General features: G+C 38.0%; 3 protein-coding genes across 3 annotated transcripts; 2 read left to right on the top strand and 1 right to left on the bottom strand.

Moving 5' to 3' along the window:
* Positions 1–2,962: 2,962 nt before the first annotated feature.
* ccdc85b (coiled-coil domain containing 85B) lies at positions 2,963–6,520 on the top strand. Its single transcript, XM_034690832.1, has one exon. It carries the CDS (start codon positions 3,773–3,775, stop codon positions 4,373–4,375), a length of 603 nt encoding a protein of 200 aa, XP_034546723.1. The 5' UTR covers positions 2,963–3,772; the 3' UTR covers positions 4,376–6,520.
* Positions 6,521–6,594: 74 nt separating this feature from the next.
* fosl1a (FOS like 1, AP-1 transcription factor subunit a) lies at positions 6,595–10,563 on the bottom strand. Its single transcript, XM_034690831.1, has 4 exons — positions 10,019–10,563; positions 9,160–9,423; positions 7,949–8,056; positions 6,595–7,829 (listed from the first exon to the last, which is right to left on the bottom strand). Exons 1-4 carry the CDS (start codon positions 10,130–10,132, stop codon positions 7,275–7,277), a joined length of 1,041 nt encoding a protein of 346 aa, XP_034546722.1. The 5' UTR covers positions 10,133–10,563; the 3' UTR covers positions 6,595–7,274.
* A 3,375-nt stretch (positions 10,564–13,938) lies between these two features.
* On the top strand, positions 13,939–21,829 carry yif1a (Yip1 interacting factor homolog A (S. cerevisiae)). Its single transcript, XM_034690115.1, has 9 exons — positions 13,939–14,152; positions 14,515–14,566; positions 15,952–16,196; positions 17,510–17,614; positions 19,492–19,570; positions 19,659–19,716; positions 19,820–19,975; positions 20,306–20,399; positions 21,110–21,829. Exons 2-9 carry the CDS (start codon positions 14,536–14,538, stop codon positions 21,266–21,268), a joined length of 927 nt encoding a protein of 308 aa, XP_034546006.1. The 5' UTR covers positions 13,939–14,152; positions 14,515–14,535; the 3' UTR covers positions 21,269–21,829.
* The last annotated feature ends 221 nt before the right edge of the window (positions 21,830–22,050 follow it).

Here is a 22,050-nt window from a genome sequence, read left to right as displayed (position 1 = left end):
TAGAAACCTAGAAGAGAATCTAAAAATTCTAAATAAATAAAAAATATTATCTGTACAAAGAAAGGTATAGAAGTACTTTTAAGAGACATGAATAAGTTAAATTAGCCTAAACCAGATTGCAAATTTTAGTGGATGAATATAATAATAAAATACAAGTCTTTAATGGTTTACAGTATGATCCACATCATATTTCACTATACCTAGAGATAATATGATGCACATACACACATACATATATGCATGCATGCACACACACATTTTCAATAAACACAAATCATTGTCTGCATGATTACATCACTAGACATCATATGTTAACACTTCAATTAATGTTCTACCAAGTCCAGTTGCGTTACTCAACCGTCAAGCTTTGAACATTAATCAGTGGTAAATCCATAATGTCTCAACTTTCCTAATTATTAAGAATGATTAAAAGCAAAACTAAGGTCAAGTAACAACATACCCACAAAGTATTTTTAATCTTTCTCACACTGCCAATCCTCTACCATTTATGTCAGAGATATGCAAGTGTGACCACATATATGGGCATGTTGCTTTTGTTTAAGTTATTAACATTAAAATAAGTTTGCATTTGTTCAAATATAATTCTCTCGATTCACTTTCCTTATGTTGGTGAAAAGCTTATAGGGCTGCTGTTTGCACCACAGAATGGTGCAGCTGAGTTCTTTGAAAATGAAGTAACTTTTGCTTTCTTCCATGCATTTGGATAAAAAGATGTTTTAATACTTAAAGTAATTATTAGACAGACAAGTATTAAATGAAATTGGAAACCATTTTAAGAAATGTAACATCTAAATAATCCACACCTAGAGCTCTGTCTTGCTTTTATTAATTAGACACTCAACATCTATATATAGTTACCTTTGCAATTTTAAATTGACACTTATTATTCTTTATTTTAAATCCCTAACTATTTTTGTGGAAGTATTTGTATTTGTTAATGACTTATTGGTTGCCTCTATTTCCACTTAGCCATTTGTAATAATAAGAATAGGCTATACCACTCATATCAAGTTTTAATTTTGAGGTTTACTAATGTGTTTCAATTAGAAGTCAGTGTTTTCTAAAGCCCTTGTGAGGAATGTTCATCTGGTTCTGATATTGAAATTAATATAGATGCCTCTATTTGACCTTCTAAGCAAATTAAATACATACATACATACATACATACACACACACACACACACACACACACACACACACACACACACATACACATACATACATACATACATACATACATACATACATACATACATACATACATACATACATACATACATGCATACATACATACATACATACATACATACATACATACATACATAATATTTGCTAAAATGGCAGAAATGTTGACACTGTGGATCGTTCTCGGGGTAATTGTTCTGTTTCTCTCCTCTGTGTCACCTCCTTTTTTTTTACACACAAACTAAAGACTAAAGCCACCAAGTATCCATTGTGCCGATGTCCTTGCTAGTTTGATGCCAGAGTGACACGGTCACTTCACAATGCATTGGACGTATAATTATCCCGACAAAATTCTCAACAGGGACCTATCTCTTCAAAATATAGATCCTATGTCACTCGTCAGAAACATGTAATTTATTTTAAACAGTAAAAAATAACATAAATTACTGGACACAGATCAAACAACAATACACGTTCCTGTGGGGAGCAGCTCATTTTGTAGCCAGTCAGTATGCTGCTGTTGATCTCTGCTCTTTCATTTGTGCTGTGTTGTTTCAAAACGTGTCAGATCAGAGATAGGCCTCCCCAAAGTAGTGCTTTGCTTGCTGCGTGTACACAATCTGCTCTCTTTTCCTGCGGCGATTAATCTGAATAAATCCCCTCAAATCCCTCTCCTCGCCCTCCCTTTCTGTGTTTCTGCATGTGTCCTTCAAAATCACAACATAACAGTAAACCACTCAGTCAACGTGTCTTTTTGTGGGATCTCTCGCGGCACATCAACACTCTCGTTTCTAACCTCGCATGACACCCTGATTCCGTCCCCAGCTCCCCCTTGCTCGGTTAACACCCTACATTGTTCTGGCCTCAGTGAAACAATAGAGGTGGACAGAGGGCGGAAGGATGTGGCTGAATGCCTCAGCATAAACCCGTGGAAAAAAGCCTGCAGTCACACGTTCCGCCAGAGTTCTTTGAAAAGAAAAGGGTACAACCATGAAGTCACTCATGCTTCAACTACACTAGGCTACTGTACAACCTTCTTTGAAATGAATGGCATGTAGGATATTGATGTAGGCTATTTCTCACATGTCTTTAGTTTTTGATAGGTTAACTGGAATGAACATAGAATCCCAAAAGGAAGTGGTTTAACACAGGCCTCTCCTCCCTACTTCCTTTTGTAAATCCTTACTATATTGTGTTATTTCATTTCATAAGAGCTGAACTATGTTTTTAAATACAAATGGGGGCGCACAAGCTCCCCAATGAGAGCACATGGAGCTGATATTTGCATTTGATATATCCTTATGCCTTGTTGTTTTCCTTATAGTTGCTGAGTTGAGCAATGTTAGTTCAACTAAACGACTGAGCAGGTCGTCACCCCTTTTGCCATCTACGACCAAGCCATCGATAGGCCTTTGGTATGTGAAGAAGAGCCACTGTAAACAACAGAGGAAACCACAAACATTTCTGATTACTATCTAACCGCGTGTCAAGTAATCTGCCACTATAAAGAGTGATACTTCCGGAAATATCACTCAAAATAAAGCTGATGTGGTTAAAACGCAAAACTCTGTTGAAACACCACATCAGTACATGAAATAAACAGTAAGACATAAGCAAGATAGTTATTTTGAAATTTAAGTGAAACATTCAAACTTTATTTATAAACTATGACCACTTCTGGCAAAAAAAAAGTCTTTAGTATCTGCTTTTATTTTGAAGGCCATGTGGGCTATTTCTGTTAGCTCGTCAACTTTACGCGCAGCTCGGCGCTCAGCGGACAGCCGTGAAAGTGTGGGAGGCAGACATTGTTGTGGTAGCAGTCCAGACCAAGAGGATGAGCGGAGATGATGCTCACATTGTAAGCGGATAGGGGGCGAGATCGATTTATATTTTTTATTTGAATCTGAAGAATGTTTTGTTTGTGAGAAAAATTACAAAAGCTGCTGCATTGTACGCGGACTCGTCATACTGTAGCCAGCGCGTAACGGAGTTCATTCAGCCGGGGAGAGAGCGAAGCACAGCCTGATGAGGCGATGCCAGCGACGTAAAAAACACAACATCTGCAGGGTGTGCATCCAAGGCTGCTGGATCAAACCTCCGTGGATCGATTGGGCCTTCGTACAAACAGCAAAGGGAAGCCCACGAAGCTGTTGTTATCTTCGAAATACAAAGAGAGGAGGTAAAATAAGGACAGTTGTGTTGTTTGAGGCCTTTGGACAACACAGCCTGCTGCTGAGGGGATGACAGATTGACATTAACGGGGGTTTGCGGTGCATCTTCATCCTCAACCTCGTTAAGACGTTTCCACGAGAACAATCAGTGGGTTCAGCTCGAAACAAGACTGAAGTCACACCATCTTGAAGGCAGTCAGCTAAATTAAGATATTGCATGTTTCTGCCATGATTTGGCCTCCGGTGCTGTCGTGATTGCACACATGACATCTGGAGCCCACTGGATGCAGATGAAGACGAGAATATGGTGAAGATTCTGCACTGAAACATCAATCTACATCTCGGCCCTTTCGACATATTATCAGGTACCCTAAGGTGAAAGGTTTAATGAAAAGATGGGTAGCGACGGTGAGGTCATAAATCGAGAACTGTCAAAGATTTCAGATGAAGATTTGCTTGCGTGCTCCAAAGAGGAGCTGGTGAGCCGGCTGCGTAAAGAGGAGTCGGATAAAATATCAGCTCTGATCCAGCGAGGTCGCCTGATAAAAGAGGTAAATAAACAGCTGCAGGGACACCTCCTCGAAATCAGGGAACTGAAAGTCATCAATCAGCGCCTGCAGGAGGAGAACGTGGAACTGCGGGACCTGTGCTGCTTCCTGGACGACGACCGGCTCAAAGTGAAGAAGCTGGCCCGGGAGTGGCAGCTATTCGGGCACCACGCTGCCAAAGTGATGCGCGAGGACCTGGGCGGATACTTGAAGAAGCTCGCTGATTTGGAGCGCATGCAGGATGGGCTGGTGAAGGAGAACCTGGACCTGAAGGAGCTGTGCCTGGTCCTTGAGGAGGAGTGTGTGAGCAGAAGTGACTCCAGCCCCGGGGGATCCACCGAGCTCAACCTGCCCTGTATGGTGGCCCGGGACCTGGGGGATGGGAGCTCCAGCACCGGCAGCGTGGGAAGCCCAGATCAGCTTCACCTGGTGTGCTCACCTGATGACTGATGGAAGGTTAAGGCCAGCAGTCAGTGCTTCTCTGACTTGAATGAGAAACCGCTGGAACCGATGTGATGTGATAGAGACAGGAGCTTTGTCAGACTACAATTAAAATGGTGCAAAAGCATAAGGGCCTTCTGAATGCTGCAAAGATGTGTGTGCCACCAGGTTTTCACTTGACAAAGATCCTACCACCGTGGACATTTTCAGGACTTTACAAAGACATTTCATAGATGTTTGCAAGATTATAATGTATCAAAATTTTACAGTGTTTTTTCTAGCAACTCTTCTGTTTTTTGGGAAATTCTCCTTTTTCATTGGTCTGTTGTTGAAAAAAATGGGACCAAAAAAGTGGGTCACATATATAAATTTATCTCATGCACTGGACTAGCCTACACTGGCAGACGCCTTTTTTATCTATTGCACTGGACAACGTTATCATGAATCTTTTTAAAAGCAGATCTAAAGATTCATTTCGATCCAGTTTTGAGCCATATTTAGTCCACTGAAATCCAACAGCACTGAAATAGATTTAAAAAGAAAAAGAAAAAATGAAACTATTTGATACGTTTTTTTTTGCTTAGATGCCCAATAAGGTGTAATATTTTGCACTCTCTTCCTCAGGACAGGATTGGAGTTGCCATATGTGCATGAAGATTGTCACACTTTGTACAGGCCTGTTTAGCAGTCTGATGTGAGGCCCCTTCAGGTTCATTGTGGGTGGGGCTGATGGTGCATAATGCACATGTGCTACAGCCAGGGCAGAGCCAGCACACTTGAGAAGGTTTTGGATCAGATGTGAATGAAAAGATGTCCTTGGACCTCACTCAGAGCTGAACTGGACAAGGTTCTGTCACTTTTCTAAAAATCAGACTGGAAACTCTTTTTAACAAACTGGAAGGTCTACAAGTTTGAATGATTTCTATTCAAACAAAGCTGTTTAAATTCACATGTGTTACATTTCTTTATGTCATTGTTGTTGAATCAGCATATCACAGTATGTTTAAAGCTGGAACTACCAGCTTTATCCTCTGTCACTCATGCTTTGTATTTACCCCGTAACATTAGGGATTATCTTGACTTTGACCCTTCTTGATCTTGATTTATCTGTATTAACTAGCATTACTAAAAGATTTCAGTTTACATCATAGAAGATGCACATGCATTAGTAAAGATTTACTTTGTCTCTAGCTGTTAATTGGTGGACTATGCTCATAGTGCATTGAAGAGCTTTAAATACAGTGAGTATGATGACACTCTATGGTGTTTGGGACCTTTTTTTGTGTGTTTGACATTGCAGAAACAAGCGTTTACATTGACACACAATGATGGATTGATTTCTGCAGTTTTGACCAGTTTTGACCTTCATGTCTAAATCGACTTTGTTTGATTGATGTTTCCTTCGTGTCATACAGACTGACTTCATGGATGTTCATCAGTTTTATTTTTGGACCCTATTTGCTCAATCTGGAGAGCTGAAAAGGGCAGTAATGCTTTTAGCCACTTAGCGAGGCACGTACTTTCTTTGACAGTAGCATTCACTCAGATTTTTTTACTCCTTTATGCTCTCTGTTTGACTCTTGCTCCATCTATATTTCTCTCCTTATTGCCCCATTTTAGCAGAGTTCTCCAATGCTCTCTGAGCCATGTGTGTTCGCGAGAGATTCACTTCAAATTTTAGAGGAGCAGAAATCAGAGTCCACAGTTGGAGAGCATAGAGCTGTCATTAGAGTTTGTAAGTAAAGAAAACATCAAATCCTTTAAATGAGTTTGTTAAAGGCTGAGCCTTTGAACCTTTTCATTATTATTTTTTCTCAGTGTTTCCAAGATTAATTATTTGAATATTTAAAGATCCAGAGTAAAAGATTATATCTTTAATCAAATTAAGTTTTTGTATCACTAACAGTGAAAAACGGTCATTTTAACAAAGCCTCACACTGGAAAAAGTAAAAGTAGAGAATTATAATAGTTATGACTCATTTATGCGGAATGAAGCATGAAATAGTTGCTGGTTATCTTCTATCAATTGACGAATCAGTGAAATGAATACTTCTTTAAGACATACAAGTTGTGTTCCAGTCATACCAATGTCTGTGTTAAACTTTTTATGGACATCTTCAATGATTCTTTCTCAATTAAATCTGTTGTTTTGAAGATTTCTGTCAGTCTAATCACATCCTCTGTTGGTTTTATTATTAATAATCAAAATGACACAACCACACTTTTCACACAGATATGAACATTTTTATTGTCTGGAGAAGTACAACTTTGTCAAAAGGTAGTAGTAAGGCACTGCCCACCAGAACAGTTCTCTAGTCTGTGAAACATTACCAAAAATATATTAAATTCTTAAAAATAAATACATTATTGTATTATCTGTATTAACTCCTATGGTCCAGCCTTAGTGGTCAATAGTTTTCAAAGACAATTTTAGAATTCTTTATAGATTCATATAAAAAATGGGACCATTCATTTCTAAGTTTCCCTTAGTGCCAACATTTAAAAAATGACGTAACAATAAAACATCATAATGAGCTATCAATACATTAATAAAGTGTTGTCATAGTAAGCTCTTATACTTCTTTATATATTTTCTGCATGCAATGCTTTCATAATAAACCTCAAACATGATCATTTTACTTGGTAGCTTTCAAAATTAGAAATATAAAGACTTTTTATCAAAACTAAAGACTGTAACATTCATATCGTGATAATGCCACTAGTTTGTATCTCATCTACGTACGGCATCAAGATGAGACGAAGCAGATGCACCCAGCTCATTTTGAAATCGTTATCACAATCATAACTTTCATTTTCACCATGTTTCCCACAGATGCGTCTTCTTAAACACACTTTAACCACATCCAAGTGAACATTAGTGTTCTGTCAGAGTGAATATCGCTGTGAATCACAGGGTGAGGATAGTCGGAGAGTGCAGAGAGTGATCCGATTGGTCCCCACTGCTACTACTACGGCGATGAGCGATCCCACAGGGTTGTGGAGCTTGAGACTGGGAGGCAGTATGATGTGCTGAAGCATGGGAAGAGGTGGAGGCACTGTTGTCTGGTGGGGCAGAGGGATAAGTAAAAACAATGCCAGCTGTGAAGGGCGTGAGAGAGGGAGTGGATGTGAGGACCGGGGTGTGGAGGGATTCTGATTCAGTGACAGCAGCAGCAAAAGTTGGTACCACAGGCTTGCTTGGGATGGTAATCTTCGGTTTGGGCTTCTCCATCTTTGTTGACATTTTGGTTGAGGGTCCAGGTCTCCTGGAATCCTCAGGCTCCATCTTGATGCCTCCGAAAGAGGAAATAGATGAATGTGGGTCAGAATCAGAATCAGAGTCCTCTATTTTACAAATGGGACGATGAGCCTCCAGCACCAGCTCCAGCTTGTCTTTCTCCTTTTGTAGCTCAGCGATTTCCTTCTGTAAACGAGACTTTTCATCCTCTAACTCGTCAGTCTCCTACACCAGGGCAAAGCAGAGAAACACAAACACATTTAAAAAAACATCTAATGCCTGACTGAGACCAACGCCTTGTATTTTAGTATCAATGTAATGACATTTGTGAAATGCTCACTCACAGTTTGCAGTGTGTCAGTCAACTCCCGCCGGCGATTGCGACATTTTGCTGCTGCCAGTTTATTTCTCTCCCTTCTCACTCTACGTCTCTCCATCTCGTCATGGGACAACTTTGGTAAGACAGAGAAGGAAATAAGATTAAAATACATAAAATGGGTTAACCTGAAAAAGACAGATTGAAACATTTTACTTAATCTCAAGTCTAAAGTTGGTGTTCAAACTGTTTTTCTTTGGGCAACATTTTTTTTTTAATAGTATGTTCAAGGAGATGTATAGTGAGTTCAGCACAGGCAACTTGTCACAGGAGAAATGCTACCACCATGTGCATGCCCTGAGTCATCGCAGTCATGGCAGCTGAATGATTTTGAAACCTCTAGGCTTTTGTAACTCTTGACTCTGACTTCATCCAGCTTCTTTCTAAATAATTGCAGTTGATCCAATATTTCCCGCCCTTTGAGGTGATGAGTCACACTCAGACCCCAAGTGATGACTCAGTCTTGAGTCACAGCAAATGACTTGCCCCTAGTGAGTCACATGACGCTTCACTTCCTGTACCATGAAATTACAACTCCAGGAATGAAGCTGTGACGGGGATGTGTGCCAACCAACGTGAGTCTGATGAAAGCAGAGAAATCACACTGACAATCATGATGAGGGTTCTAAAGGTTAGAATTGGCCTGAATTGGGTCAGTTGAACATCCCTGCTATCTTGTTTGATACGTGACATTGCTCTGTTAACAAAAAGCAGATCTTTGCAAACACTGTCACAGGGGATCATTTCACTGAGTCAACACTGACTCAAAGTAAACTCCATCTAAGAACGTAAACAGTGTGTGCTTGTTAATAGAGGGTCAATTTTCCTTTTTTAATTGCTTATGAATGGAAACATACTGTGTTAGATAACAACTTTAAGTAATCTTATTCATACCGTGTCTTCATACATGCACTGGTTGTGTCATTCCATAGGAAATTGCACAGTTGAATCAGAGGGTATTACCGGATATTACACACTAGTTACACAAAAACTATCAGCCTACTGTCCACACCTAATAATCTGCAACCATGATTTAGAAATATGAATCCAGATAGAGCTTCTTTTATTTTCTCTCAACTCACATCTTTCTTATAATAGAAATGCAACTAACCCACAAAACTCAGCACAGTCACAATAGTCTTCATGCAGTTTCAGTTATTAAGGAGACTTATATCTTACATGATCGTCGTTCCTGCGCCTTGTGGAAGTAATATTGTGGGCAGCAGCTCTGATGACCCCTGGTCTGAGGAAATGTGAATGTGAATGTGAAGGTGGTGGACCCAGCGGGCGAGCCCCTGAAAGGGTTGGGTAAGGCGGTGCTGGAGATCTTGAAGGGCCTGGTGGATGCATGAGGGAGGGCTGAACCAGCCACTGGAGGTCCTGGTTGGTTGTGATGGCATTGAGGCTCGGTACAAACTGACTGCTGCCAGCCATTGTAAACTTCTGGGAAAAAGGTAGAAAGAAAGATATATGTTTAGTTATTATAATACATGGGACAGAATATTGATATGGCAATATATTGTCGCCTTGACTCATGCTACTTAGTTTTCATATTATGACTAATTTCTGTGTCTTGATAATATCATTGTTGTGGGTAATGTATCATATCAATTGGTATCATGAATTAATCTGTGATTCACCCTCCTCATTTATATAGAACAGTAGGAAAATAATAAAAGCATTGATCAGTCTTACAGTTATACAGAAAAAAAGTTTATGATCAAGAATGAAAGGTAGTGGGAAAAGTAGTGTACAGTAACATGATCAGTAACATATAGTATATAAGTTCTAAATGAAACATATCAAAGTAAAACATAACTAATAATAATTATGATTCTAATAAATTCAACTAAGAACAGTATGGTAATAAATATAATAAAAAAATAAGTAATCCATATGACCAGCATCATTACAGCTTACTACTTTTTGTCACTTTGGATTTTTTCTTTCTTTTAATTCTAGATTTATAGTTTTAAATTTGGTTGACCTTACCTGTCTGGAATAACTTGTAGCCTAATTTTAAAGACGGCACACCTACCTGCTCTTGTGTGGTGGAGGTGCTGGTGCTTCCCAGAGATGTAGAGTTTGACCCGGAGACGCTGCCAGTGTACGCCGGGTTACCTCTCCCTTGACCCCCAAAGTTTCGATACATCCCGTCCGTTTCGAATGTGAAGAAAACTGAACCAAGCTGTGGTTGTAAAGAATCACGACTTTACTTTCGAGTTGAGTCTCGCGTGTGTCAATTCAAACTTGGGGCAAGCCCACCTTATTGCGGTAAATCGGTAGAGTCCAAACACGTCTGTCTTCAAGGGGGAACGAGGAAGGAAATGTGTCCTCACTTTTTTTCAGTTTGCCTTAAAACTTCCGAATACAACTTTCAGTACTTCCTCACGTCCTGAGTCATACATCCACAAGCCAGAGTCTGGGAGTGATTGTGAGGGTGTAAACTATTAAAGCGGCTCCATAGGTACACCACGCCCCTCCGAAGTTACGGGAAATAGTGCTGTCTGGAATCTCTCACGAATCTTACCACGTGCTGTGACGTCATTGACCATATATGGTGAGAGTTTCCTCCAGAGAGTAGCTGTCGGGATCCCACAGACATCCCAAAGACTGGTCTGCTCTAAGGTTTCTGTTCTTTGAAACACTTGTTCAATTCTAAGGACATATTCATACTCGCTCAAACTATCTTTTTTAATGATATTTTTATTTCTTACAGTCAAAGTACATAATTTGTGCTCAGTTTTTTTTTGATTTTTTTTTTACATTTTATGCAAATAAAGGAAATAAAGACACACAAAGTAATATAAATGATAATGGAATTGGAATTCACAGTTTGAAAATAAATAAGTCAAAAATCTAATAATAATAGTAATAATAAGAATATTAAATAAAGGGGATAAGAGCAAAAAAAATGTTTAGTCTAACTTCACAGTGAAAATTAACTACTATATTTGATGCTAATGTTGAAGTTGTGTAGTAAACGCCTGGCTTGGCAAAGTTTTTAAAATCTGAACATCTGAATTTGTTGACATTGTAAAATATTGAACTTCATGAAAGGACCACTAAAAGGCAGTATAATTTTCTTTGTGAGGCTGCTGTAGGCAGCCCTGTTTTTTCATGTCTGACACTAAATGAGGGTGTTTGTTTTTACTAACAGTGTCATTTGTGCTACAGCTCAGTGAAAGCCTCAGTGAGACCTTTTGTGACAGTGAGCTGACTAACATGCACATTAAAAACATAGAGAAATGTTATACAATGATATAATCTTTCATCATTTATGTATCATACATGTATTTTATATGAATATAATTTGTCATTATCATGTAACGCTGACACCAAATTTCCAGTTGTAATTTATGGACCCATTTCAGGAGTTAGAAATATCATTAAATATTAAAGAAATATATATATTTATACTGCAGTTATTGACTAAAATAGATTGGGTTAACCTGAGTTATGGACTTTATAACTTATATTATTTATATTGATTATACTGTAAATCTCTATTCCACATAAACTGTCAAGTCTCTGAAGAAAAAGACAAAATTACTGCTTAAATGCTCACATCCTGAATGTGAACAAGGATGAAGGATGAAGAATGCACACTTACTTCCGAATGAGATGAATTCTAATAAGGGTAAAGTTGGGTGTATGTGCCTAATTGTGCTGAGGTTTTTGGCAGTCACTCTCACTTCACAAACCACATCAATGCGCATGCATGCCTGTGGAGATGAGTCAGTCGATTGCCACAAAGCTGCTCAATTATTTCACCATCCATTTCAACGAGTGTTTTTATGTGCAAGCACATAATAGCACCTAGTACAGATTCAAAAACTGCATGCAGTAGATTCAATGGGCTTAGTCTGACAGAACAGCTGCTGACCTTGCAGTCCCGAAGGACAGAGTTCCCGGTAAGGGCTGATTTCTCCGAGCTGCTGACTGTTACACCAGTGTCTCACATTACTACTAATTCTTCTCCTATAGGAATAAGGATTGTCACTTATCTTATATTAGTAAAAGACTCACAAAAGTGTATTGGAAAGACAGCTTATAGTCCACAGTTTGAGGAAAGGCATATAAAAGTGCAGATTAACAAATGATTCTAATCTCTATAGAAATTACATTTCAAACAGACATTGAACTGTAGGTGTAAGTTTCTTCATAACTTATGAATGAGAATAGAGACAGTGAACAAAAACTGCCAGGTAGAGGCTTTAACAAAGCCTCTACCTGTGAGTCAGCAACTCATTTCACTGTCTCAGATTTCAACAATATCGCACCCTGCTACAATAAGGAATCACATGTGGGATGTTTTTTTACAATGTTGTGGCATCATATGAAGGGTTTGTAGGGTAAAGGTGAGCGTCAAATGACTACAGCTTCAGGAATGTAATGATGACACACTTTCTATGTCCTTAACAGGGACATGCCACAACATGTTTGACACCTTTTTTTCCCCTGATAACAACTTCATTTTTCTACTATCTTTTTTTCTTTTCTTTTAATTAAACAGGAATGTGAGTAAGCTGTTGTTTTCTATTTTACCCTTGGTTTTCCCTCCAAAACTTCACTTTTTTTGGTGGGAGAGATGAAAGAAGTTAGTTTCCATTCCAGTTTACTCACCCAGAAGAATCCCCACTCAAGAAAACTCACCCACGTATACCCACCCACACACCCACCCACACACATGTGCTTCACAGAGAGAAAGCCATCCTGATGCCAAATACTGTAAAACTGATCTGGTCAAGTGGGTGTTGTAATTATCTACTAAATACAAAGGACACACCTAGTTCCTAGGGTGGTACAATGCAGCTTTGAACGTGCCTGTACAAAGACAGTTGTGATTAGATAATGGTTTGTGAGGTAATGGTGACCTACTGTACGTCTACCAGTTATAATATCAACGAATGATAAAAACATTGATAATATTAGTCAACCAATGTTGAATTAAATTTAACCAAACATAGTTCTGATTTTTGCTGTTATCCTAATACAATTCTTAACACAAAATGGGGAGAACAATTTTATTGAGTCATTACTGGTTAGTACATAAAACACTTTTGTTTTAGAGATGATAACAGCACAGATGATGAAACTATATACTGTAAATATGCCAATATGGTAGCTTCAATCAAATAAAAGTAATTCATAAACGTAACTGTCTAGTTCTTAGCAACCAAATGAAATTAATCAAAATTGCAATTAGAGCCATAGCAATGTGTCTGGAAGGAAATTACATTTAATTTTTGGAGTCATCATTTTTGTGAGAAATATCTAAATCTGACACATTGTGAGGGTGATTATTGTTGTAAAGTTACCCAAAATGAAATATTCTCTCAGCATAATTTAAGCACCTTAACAAGACTTTAGTTGAGTGCTTTAGTTGTTAACTTGTTCACACTATAGCTGTTTTATAGATGGTCTAACAAATGTTGTCCTGTATGTAAACTACCGTGCTATCTTCCGAAACAAAATAGGGATAGGGTATATCCATGACATACTGAAGAGAAAAAAGGGCCAATATATATTTTTTATAATTATTATTATTTGGAAAAAAAAGTTAGAATTCTGAGAATAAAGTCAGCATTTTTAGAAAAAAAGTCAGACTTTTGAGAAAAAAAGTCAGAATTCTGAAATTAAAGTCAGAATTTGAGAAAAAAAAGTCAGACTTTTGAGAAAAAAGTCAGAATTCTGAAATTAAAGTAGGAATTTTGAGAAAAAAAAGTCAGAATTTTGAGAAAAAAAGGCCAGAATTCTGAGATTAAAGTCAGAGTTCTGAGATTAAAGTCAGAATTCTGAGATTAAAGTCAGAATGTCAGGAAAAAAACCTTCAAATTTTCTGAGAAAAAGGTCAAAATTCTGACTTTAATTCCAGAATTCTGACTTTATTATATTGGCATTTTTATTTATTTATTTATTTATTTTTAAAGTTGCCCTAATCCCCTTCTGCTATGACATTTAGCGTCATAAATGAAAGTGGAAGCTTTTCCTCTGTGCTGTGTTAGATTGACTGTGTGTACCTCCACGGTGTGTACCTTTATACAGTCTGGTGTGTACTCACATGGTTTCTGCCACGCAGGCAGACTGACTGAAGTCAACCCACCTCCGTGAATGGGTGGGATCATCTGTCTGATAGCCACGTAGCTAGCTAATATCGTTAGCTGTGTAGGTGAGTGCTCTAAATGTCCGTGTACTTCATTAGTGTAGCACTTTGCTCTACATGGGCTTTGTGGTCATTTTAAATCGTGTTGTTTGTTATTGTTGTGTAGTATGTTCGGCTCAGGCGGATATTTGTGTAGTTAAATTGTTAACTTAGCTCACCTAGCTAGGTAGCTAGCATCAACTGGTAGCAATAGTCGAGTTTACACTGTAAGTTAGCCTCTTATGTAGTGCCGAGTACTGTAATGCTTTCAGTTTCAGCTGTGAAAGTGTTACAGTTATTTTATTTACATAAAACGAAATGAGTCGTTGGCGTTGTTGAGCCTTGAATGCGCTAATTTAGAGCTAATTTGACATTGTTTTCATTTTAAGCTAACGTCAGCGAACGTCAGGATGGATCTGCCCCATCATGGATACCGAGCAAGTGAGTTGGAAATATGAGTCACTGTGTCACCATCATTTATGAAATTAGCAAACAAATTCACCCAACTGCAGAGTCAACTTCCTATTTCTTTGCTAAAGCAAGACACACAACACGACTCCATATGGGGATTAAATGTCAACCCAGTGATAGACATGAGGAAGTCAGACTCATGACACTATAATGCAATGTGCACTACAAGTTACAGATTACAAAATGCAAGGTTGGATCACTTCTTTTCCTCACATTTTTTTTAAAACAAAAACAGAAAAATATAACCTATGTGAATTGGAGTGGGAATGACAGTGTAACTCACGATTCAATGCCTATTAAGGAAGGGGCAGAGCCGCCTCTCTTCCTTGAGGAGGCTCAGATCCTTGGACATCTGCAGAAAGATGCTGCAGATGTTTTATCAATCTGTGGTTGCAAGTATATTATTCTATGAAGCAGTATAAAACACAAGGATGCGAGGCGACTGGACAAACTAATGAAAAGAGCTGGCACTGTGATTGGAACCAGGTTGGACTCACTGGGGGGCTGTGGCGGAGAGATGCACACAGAAGAAGCTAGGTGTCATTCTAAATGACACAGATCATCCACTTCACAACCTCTTTGTGGACCAGAGAAACAGCAGCAGTGTATGGCTCATCTCTCTGCGCTGCAGGACTGAGAGATACAGAAAATCATTCATCCCTGCAGCCATTAGGCGTCATAACTCTCTAGCCAATGGGAGATGAGCTGACAGACACCTGAATTACTTGTTTTATGTGATTTTTATAATTGTATCTGCCAGCACCTGAATTTCCCTCCGGGGATTAATAAAGTACATTCTATTCTATTCTATTCTATTCTATTAAATTACAATGCTCATGATAACAATACTATCATGATACAGTAATTCAGCATGAACAGAAGAATGAAAAGGGCACCTTTAAGGTAAATTCAAGGATTCATTTCATTGACACCACCACAAGGGTCAAATTGGAAGGAAAATCTGTTTAGAGGGATGTATTATTAAAAATCAAATTATGTAGCGCCAGCTATGCGATCTTCTCTGTGTAAAATAAACCTTGGAAGAAAATCCTATAATGATGTTTTACAAAAAACAACACATTTCTAGCTAACTGGTGAAATATCATACCATCCATTTAAAGCTATACAAAATAATGATACACATGATTTAAAAGGATTTATTTCTGTCTTGCTCAGGGAAAGATTTGATGTGGAAATATGTCACAAGTAATAACATATTGATCAATAATTGTTCATTACACTGCAATTTATATTTGTGGTTGTGAATAATAAGTTACCAAAGAAGTAATAAAAAAAAGTGTTGATATTAATTAGAATGTCCTTCATGGTTTCCATCTTGTCCGTCTTTTTCACAGCTAAACAAAGAGCTCGTACAGCTCCCCCCACAGCAGATTCTGTCCTGTTTGAGGACACCAGCTCTGCAGCACCAGCAATGAACAGTCAAGGATACTACACTCCAGGGTACAATATGGGAGGGCCTTCAAATGACATGCAGGGAGGTGGCGGTGTGGACAATCTGTTTGCCGACCCAATGGCAAATGCTGCAATGATGTACGGCTCCTCATTAGCCAACCAAGGAAAGGATATGGTCAACAAAGAGGTGAGGGGAAAAGATCATCATAGAGTTCTTTCACATCTGGGACAGAATGAATGAAATGGAGGGCGAGGTGTTAACCCAGTCATCTATAAATTTGGTCAAGGCTGAGATTGGAACATTTCAAACTTTGACACAAAAATGTGAATTTAGTCATCTTATCACAGGTTCACATTCAAACATAACCTGAAGATAATGAACGAGCTAACAAGGTTTTTTTTTAAGTTATCTTTTTGGGGCATTTTTGCCTTTACTTGATAGGACAGCTGAAGAGAGACAGGAAATGTGGGTAGTACAGAGTGGAGGAAGACATGCAGTAAATGGTGGCGAAAAGGACTCGAACCGGCGACCCCTGCGACGAGGACTGTAGCCTCTGTATGTGGGGCGCTTGGACTGCTAGGCCACCAGCGCCCATTTCATAGATCTTTTAAACAAGCAGACATATCTGGACACTGCCATACTCTGAACACAGGACCAGACAAAGGGTCTTAGCAGGTGTACAGAATCCTGCCAAAAATTTTAAATTGTTTAACCATTGTAATAAAATGTTGCCTTCATTTGAATTTGAATTCTTTTTCAACCTGGTGGATCTCAAAATATGTCTGTTTTATCTCTGACAAGTTCACATTCTTGGAGCAATCTTCTATTTTCTAACCTTCAGCTACTCATCTTTACTCTTTGCCAGATTTTAGTCTGAGTGACTTTTCAAATTACTGTAATTGTAATAGGTTTATAGGTAGACTTCTAGCAGTTTAAACTTTTTCCCCAGTCTTTTTCTTCAAATTTTTTTTCAGACAATATAAAATTGTATGGGATGATGTATCATATATAGGGCAAGCCAGGGCATCTGTATAGAAGATGTAGAATTCCCACAAACCCTCCCAACTCCCACCCTCCTTAAGATCCTATGGTTGTTGTGGTCATACAAAACAACAGCTTAAACATACAGACATATGGAGAAAAGACAAATGTGTACATGAATAAACAAAAATAGATGTTGTGTGATGGGGGGGGGGGGTCTCTCTCCAGTAGCTAACTCTGTCGAAGATGTTTCGTCAGCATCATAATATGACTAGTCAGAAATAAAAAGAATAATTCGCACACACATGAACCTACTTGGCACATGAATAAAACTGATGTTGCTCTACTGGATTGGCAGCTTTGAGACACAGATTTCGAACTTCATGTCCAGTATGATTCACAAACCTGACGGCACAGCCTCCTTAAAAAATGTGTATGACTCAACATTACCTATTAACTCTGCTAGACTGTCACACCTCGTCTACTAAGTTAATGTTTCTTCTTCCTTTGCCTTTCAGATCAGCAGATATGTGTCTGTGAACAAGCTGAAATATTTCTTCGCCGTCGACACCAAATATGTAATGAAGAAACTAATGCTGCTCATGTTCCCGTATACGCATCAGGTAATCCAAGCAAATCATCCTGTCAGACTTTGCTTTTCCATCAACATGCAGAACAACACAAAACATTCAAAAGTTAAGACTGCTTGACAACTTTTCAGGGGAACTACTTTCCAAGTTCTTATTGTGTTGAAACCATGCAAATAAGATAGTAAGCCAATCTATCACTACTTAAGATAATGTATGAACATTGTAATGCTGGGACTGCTACTGATATAAAAGCACATTGAGCTCAGTTTATTCCCACACACTTTAACTCACTGAGATTAGAAATTATTTCACACTCTACATTCTGTGCGCTGATAATATTTGAACAATACAGTACAAATTGTAGTTTTGTCCAACATACGATGTACTTTAACATAGTATTTATTATCGGTAATGTGTAGTTTGTGTAGAGTACCAACATTGAGTGGATTTGACCAGTTAGATTTGCCTGTGCACCAAAGATATAATGGATCACTCATGTTCTTCTTGGATGCTTCTATTTCACAAGGGATTCTCCCAACTATAGTGAAAAAACATGAACATTCTTTAAAATACTCAATTATTGCTTACCTGGCTGGTCAGCGTTCATGTTAACAAGTGTTAACACTAATCTAGCTCATCCTGCTTGGACAAAAAAAGAACCATGAAAACTTCTTTTTATTGATTTTTAGGCATAGATAAAAAAAAACCATAAAAAAAAAAAAACAAGACAAACATTAAGGACATAATGGAAGTAAATAAGCACATAAGAATAAAAGAAAGATGCTATAATGCTGACAGTAGTTGAGGTGGTGAAATTTACAGAACACATATAAGACATACATTCATACAATACGAGAAAGAAAAAAAAAACACAAAGAAAAAACAAAACAAAGCGTAAGCATCAGTGTGTTACAATGTGAGTTGGTGGCAGCTCTAAAAACACAAGTGTCATCTGAGACGCTGTTAGGCTTCCATATTTTCATGAAAGTGTTTTCTCTGTTAGCCAATTTATATTGCAATCTTTCCAGATGCAAAACATTCCCTAAATCTTTGAGCCATCGCTGAAATGAAGGACTTGCTTCTGACTTCCACATTTGTAAAATAAGGCTTTTAGCCAAGGAAATAGATTGCCCTAAATATTTATCTATGGAAGGGTTTGTAACCCTGACAACTTTAAACCAAATTTCCTAAACAAAAAAGCAAAAGTTTCTTACATTCATCACAATAGTAACTTTTGTTTCCCATGTTTTAATGTAATGTGAAGTCAACTCATTTGAACAGGCAATCGTTTATGTTTCTCCAAGTCAGGAACCAGTTTTTCCTATTGTTACTCAACACCACATAAATGTAAACAAAACATCTTTATTGCGAAAGACCTCTTCTGTCGTCATAATCTACATTCAAAACACAGAGACACATTTTGGCAGGCTGACATGTTTCATTATTATAAACTTGGACACTGTAGGTAACTTTGAGTCGATTACAAATTCACTGCTACTTCTGTAGATCATTAAATGTATAGCTGAAACGAGTCAGCTGTTTGTGTTATGTCTTACAAACTTAAGTGTAAGCATTTCAGGAACATTTTGAACAATTGAAAAATAAAACTGAATTTGGGGACCTTTTCTTTGAATGTTAGTTAGCACAGGCAGGATGCAATTGTCCTTAAAAGGTGAGACACATGATAGGTTTTGGTCTTGTCTTCCTTTAATGAGAGCAGCACACCTAAAACAAAAGAACATCATGACGAAAAAGACTCTTGTCATGCTGTGCTCGTTTACGTCAGCTGTTCAAACTGTGTTATTCCACTGTCTTGTAGAGCCTTGGGGTGAAAAGCAGTGTGATGCATCATTTGCCTGTAGCACTGTGAGAGTGTGCAGGGTGATTCACACTGTCTCTGTTTTTGGTAGGACTGGGAAGTTCGTTACCATCGGGACACTCCATTGCCCCCCAGACAGGATGTGAATGCACCTGATCTTTACATACCAAGTAAGGTTCCTGTTGATATCCAGTGTTCAGTAGCAGAGCATTGAGGAGTACTTGTGTAATGTGTTAAATGTTCTTTTCTGTCTTTTAGCGATGGCTTTCATTACCTACATTTTACTTGCTGGAATGGCCCTTGGCATTCAAAAAAGGTGAGTAATACTTCCTCATATTGTTAACACTATGACTCATAATAGCTACACTTGTATAAAAAAACAACAGTTATAAAAAGGGTTATGTATTGTCTTTGTGAAGGTTCAGCCCGGAGGTCCTTGGTCTGTGTGCCAGCACTGCCCTCGTGTGGATGATCATCGAGGTGTTGGTGATGTTGTTGAGTTTGTATCTGATGACGGTACACAGTGATCTCTCAACCTTTGATCTTATTGCCTACAGTGGGTACAAATATGTCGGGTAAATATCATATCATACTTCAGATTATGATCAGATTTTCTTACAGAGAAGATTAGTGTGATGGTGTCATATTAGACCAAACTTTCACCCTTTGTTTTGGTATCAATTATTGAACCGTAAACTGCCATATCAAATATCAAGATGAAGTGATTCTGATTTAGCTCAGCGGTTAAAGGCTCCCTTTGTGTGGAGGGCATTTTTCATGTAACTTGACCTCATTAAACTACATAATAAATTAATACTGAGGTGGCCGGAGGCATTGTAAATACATAATTTTATTAATGTATTTTTTTTATTAATGAACATTAATTTTTGATGCCTCTCTTTCAGGATGATCTTCACAATGTTGTGTGGCTTACTGTTTGGCAGTGATGGTTATTATGTGGCCCTTGCCTGGTCCTCTTGTTCCCTTATGTTCTTCATCGTAAGTATTTTAGCTCTTCAGTGACACCACCCAGCATATTTAGAACTCTTAAGTATGTGAAATTCTTAAAATGAATCAGTTATTAATGTGAATTAATTTCATTCAGGAAGTTAGGTAGTAGAACAACTTTTAACCAGACATCAGATCTAGAGGTTGTCCTTCAGACATACAACCTGGCATAAAAGTCAAAACACACCTTTCTATTATTCAGTACAACCATTCATTTATAGTTCCAGGCACAAGGCTATGGATTCCATAACCACAGCAGTGTTGTGCTTCTAAGGTTGTCATATTTTTAGTTCACAAGAAGCTGATTACTCATATAATTCAAACTAATTATATTCGATAAGTAGGCCACATATTAACATATTCAGATGTTTTTGTTTGTTAGTTCTGCTTTAATTTATATTTCCCTGGGTGATTAAAAATACAAACCTGAAAAATATTTTTCACGGTAATTATGAAGCTGGTTAGCTTAGCAGTCTAAACTCTCAGACTACAAACCCTTAGAAACAGCTAGCAATAACTTTATTAGGTTATAACATGGACAAACAGGTTTACTGGTCCTGACCAGGAAGAGCCCAGAACCAATGTCCCCCAATGTAGTATCTTCCTCTCTGCTAGAAAGCGAAAAAAGCAAATGTCTTAACACGGTGAACTTGTTCGACTGAGTGAGCTTCTTAACTTTATGTGGCTCTCTTTTTTTTCAGGTAAGATCACTGAAAATGAAGATCCTTCCCTCTCTTTCCTCTGACACCATGGGAACTGGATCAAGTGGCAAACCTCAGTTTCGCCTTTATATCACTGTGGCTACCGCAGTCTTTCAGCCCATCGTCATATACTGGTTAACTTCACACTTAGTCAGGTGACTGGGAGGGATTAAATAACCTGAAGTCCGAGTGCATTGGACCCAAAAAATGTGTCTGAGTGTTTGTACACCTGCCTTTATATGCTCTTTTTTCAGTACACACACACTAGACAGTGTTTCACTGCTGTGTGTGATGAGCTTGTCAGTCAGACATGTTCAGATTCAATGGTTTCACTGATTTAACCACAAAGTGTGACAGAAAAATGTCATCGGAAGACTGTTGTCATCCACCATGAGTGTATTGTAACACAAACAAATGCTTATTTTTGGCCCCATTACTTTGGAAACAAGGGCTGTCATTGTTAGATCTTTTAAATAAAAAAACTAAGATTCAGTTTGTTTCATTTTTATATGATGTCCATGGACATGCTTCAGTATTTACACACCACACTGAAAGAAATGTACGTTACACCAGTGATTCAAGTGCCACTCTCCTGGCTCAGTAATGTTGCATTTCCCCCGTTTCTCTAGCGAGTTCTGGATTTTATTTATCTACATTTGACAAAGCATGAACGTGTTAGGATTTTTTTGTAGAAAAAATAAATATATTTCTCTTTGTGCATTCAGTTCTCAAAGTCTGACTTTTTTTCATGCAGGGTTCGATTGTATTTATAATCTTTTTATTTTTTGGATGATCTCATTAATTGGCCTACTGTAAGTGACTATACTTTGTAAATTATATAAGATGTACAGTTGTTATCAGAAGTTAAAGTAACTGAAATAAATAAACTTCAGTAGATGCACTCTAGTAGAATTTTAAAGTACTATTAATTAATAACAGTC

This window comes from Notolabrus celidotus, chromosome 8, assembly GCF_009762535.1.
Source record: "Notolabrus celidotus isolate fNotCel1 chromosome 8, fNotCel1.pri, whole genome shotgun sequence".
NCBI classification, from domain to species: domain Eukaryota; kingdom Metazoa; phylum Chordata; class Actinopteri; order Labriformes; family Labridae; genus Notolabrus; species Notolabrus celidotus.
This window is presented reverse-complemented; position numbering and strand designations above follow the sequence as displayed.

Coding starts and splice junctions, on each gene's coding strand:
- ccdc85b (XM_034690832.1), top strand. CDS start 3,773: ATGGGTAGCGACGGTGAGGTCATAAATCGAGAACTGTCAAAGATTTCA.
- fosl1a (XM_034690831.1), bottom strand. CDS start 10,132: ATGTATCGAAACTTTGGGGGTCAAGGGAGAGGTAACCCGGCGTACACT. Junction 9,424..10,018: donor CCTCCACCACACAAGAGCAG/GTAGGTGTGCCG, acceptor CCTTTTTCCCAG/AAGTTTACAATGGCTGGCAG. Junction 8,057..9,159: donor GGCGCAGGAACGACGATCAT/GTAAGATATAAG, acceptor GTCTTACCAAAG/TTGTCCCATGACGAGATGGA.
- yif1a (XM_034690115.1), top strand. CDS start 14,536: ATGGATCTGCCCCATCATGGATACCGAGCAA. Junction 19,571..19,658: donor ACCTGATCTTTACATACCAA/GTAAGGTTCCTG, acceptor TCTGTCTTTTAG/CGATGGCTTTCATTACCTAC. Junction 19,976..20,305: donor AGTGGGTACAAATATGTCGG/GTAAATATCATA, acceptor CCTCTCTTTCAG/GATGATCTTCACAATGTTGT.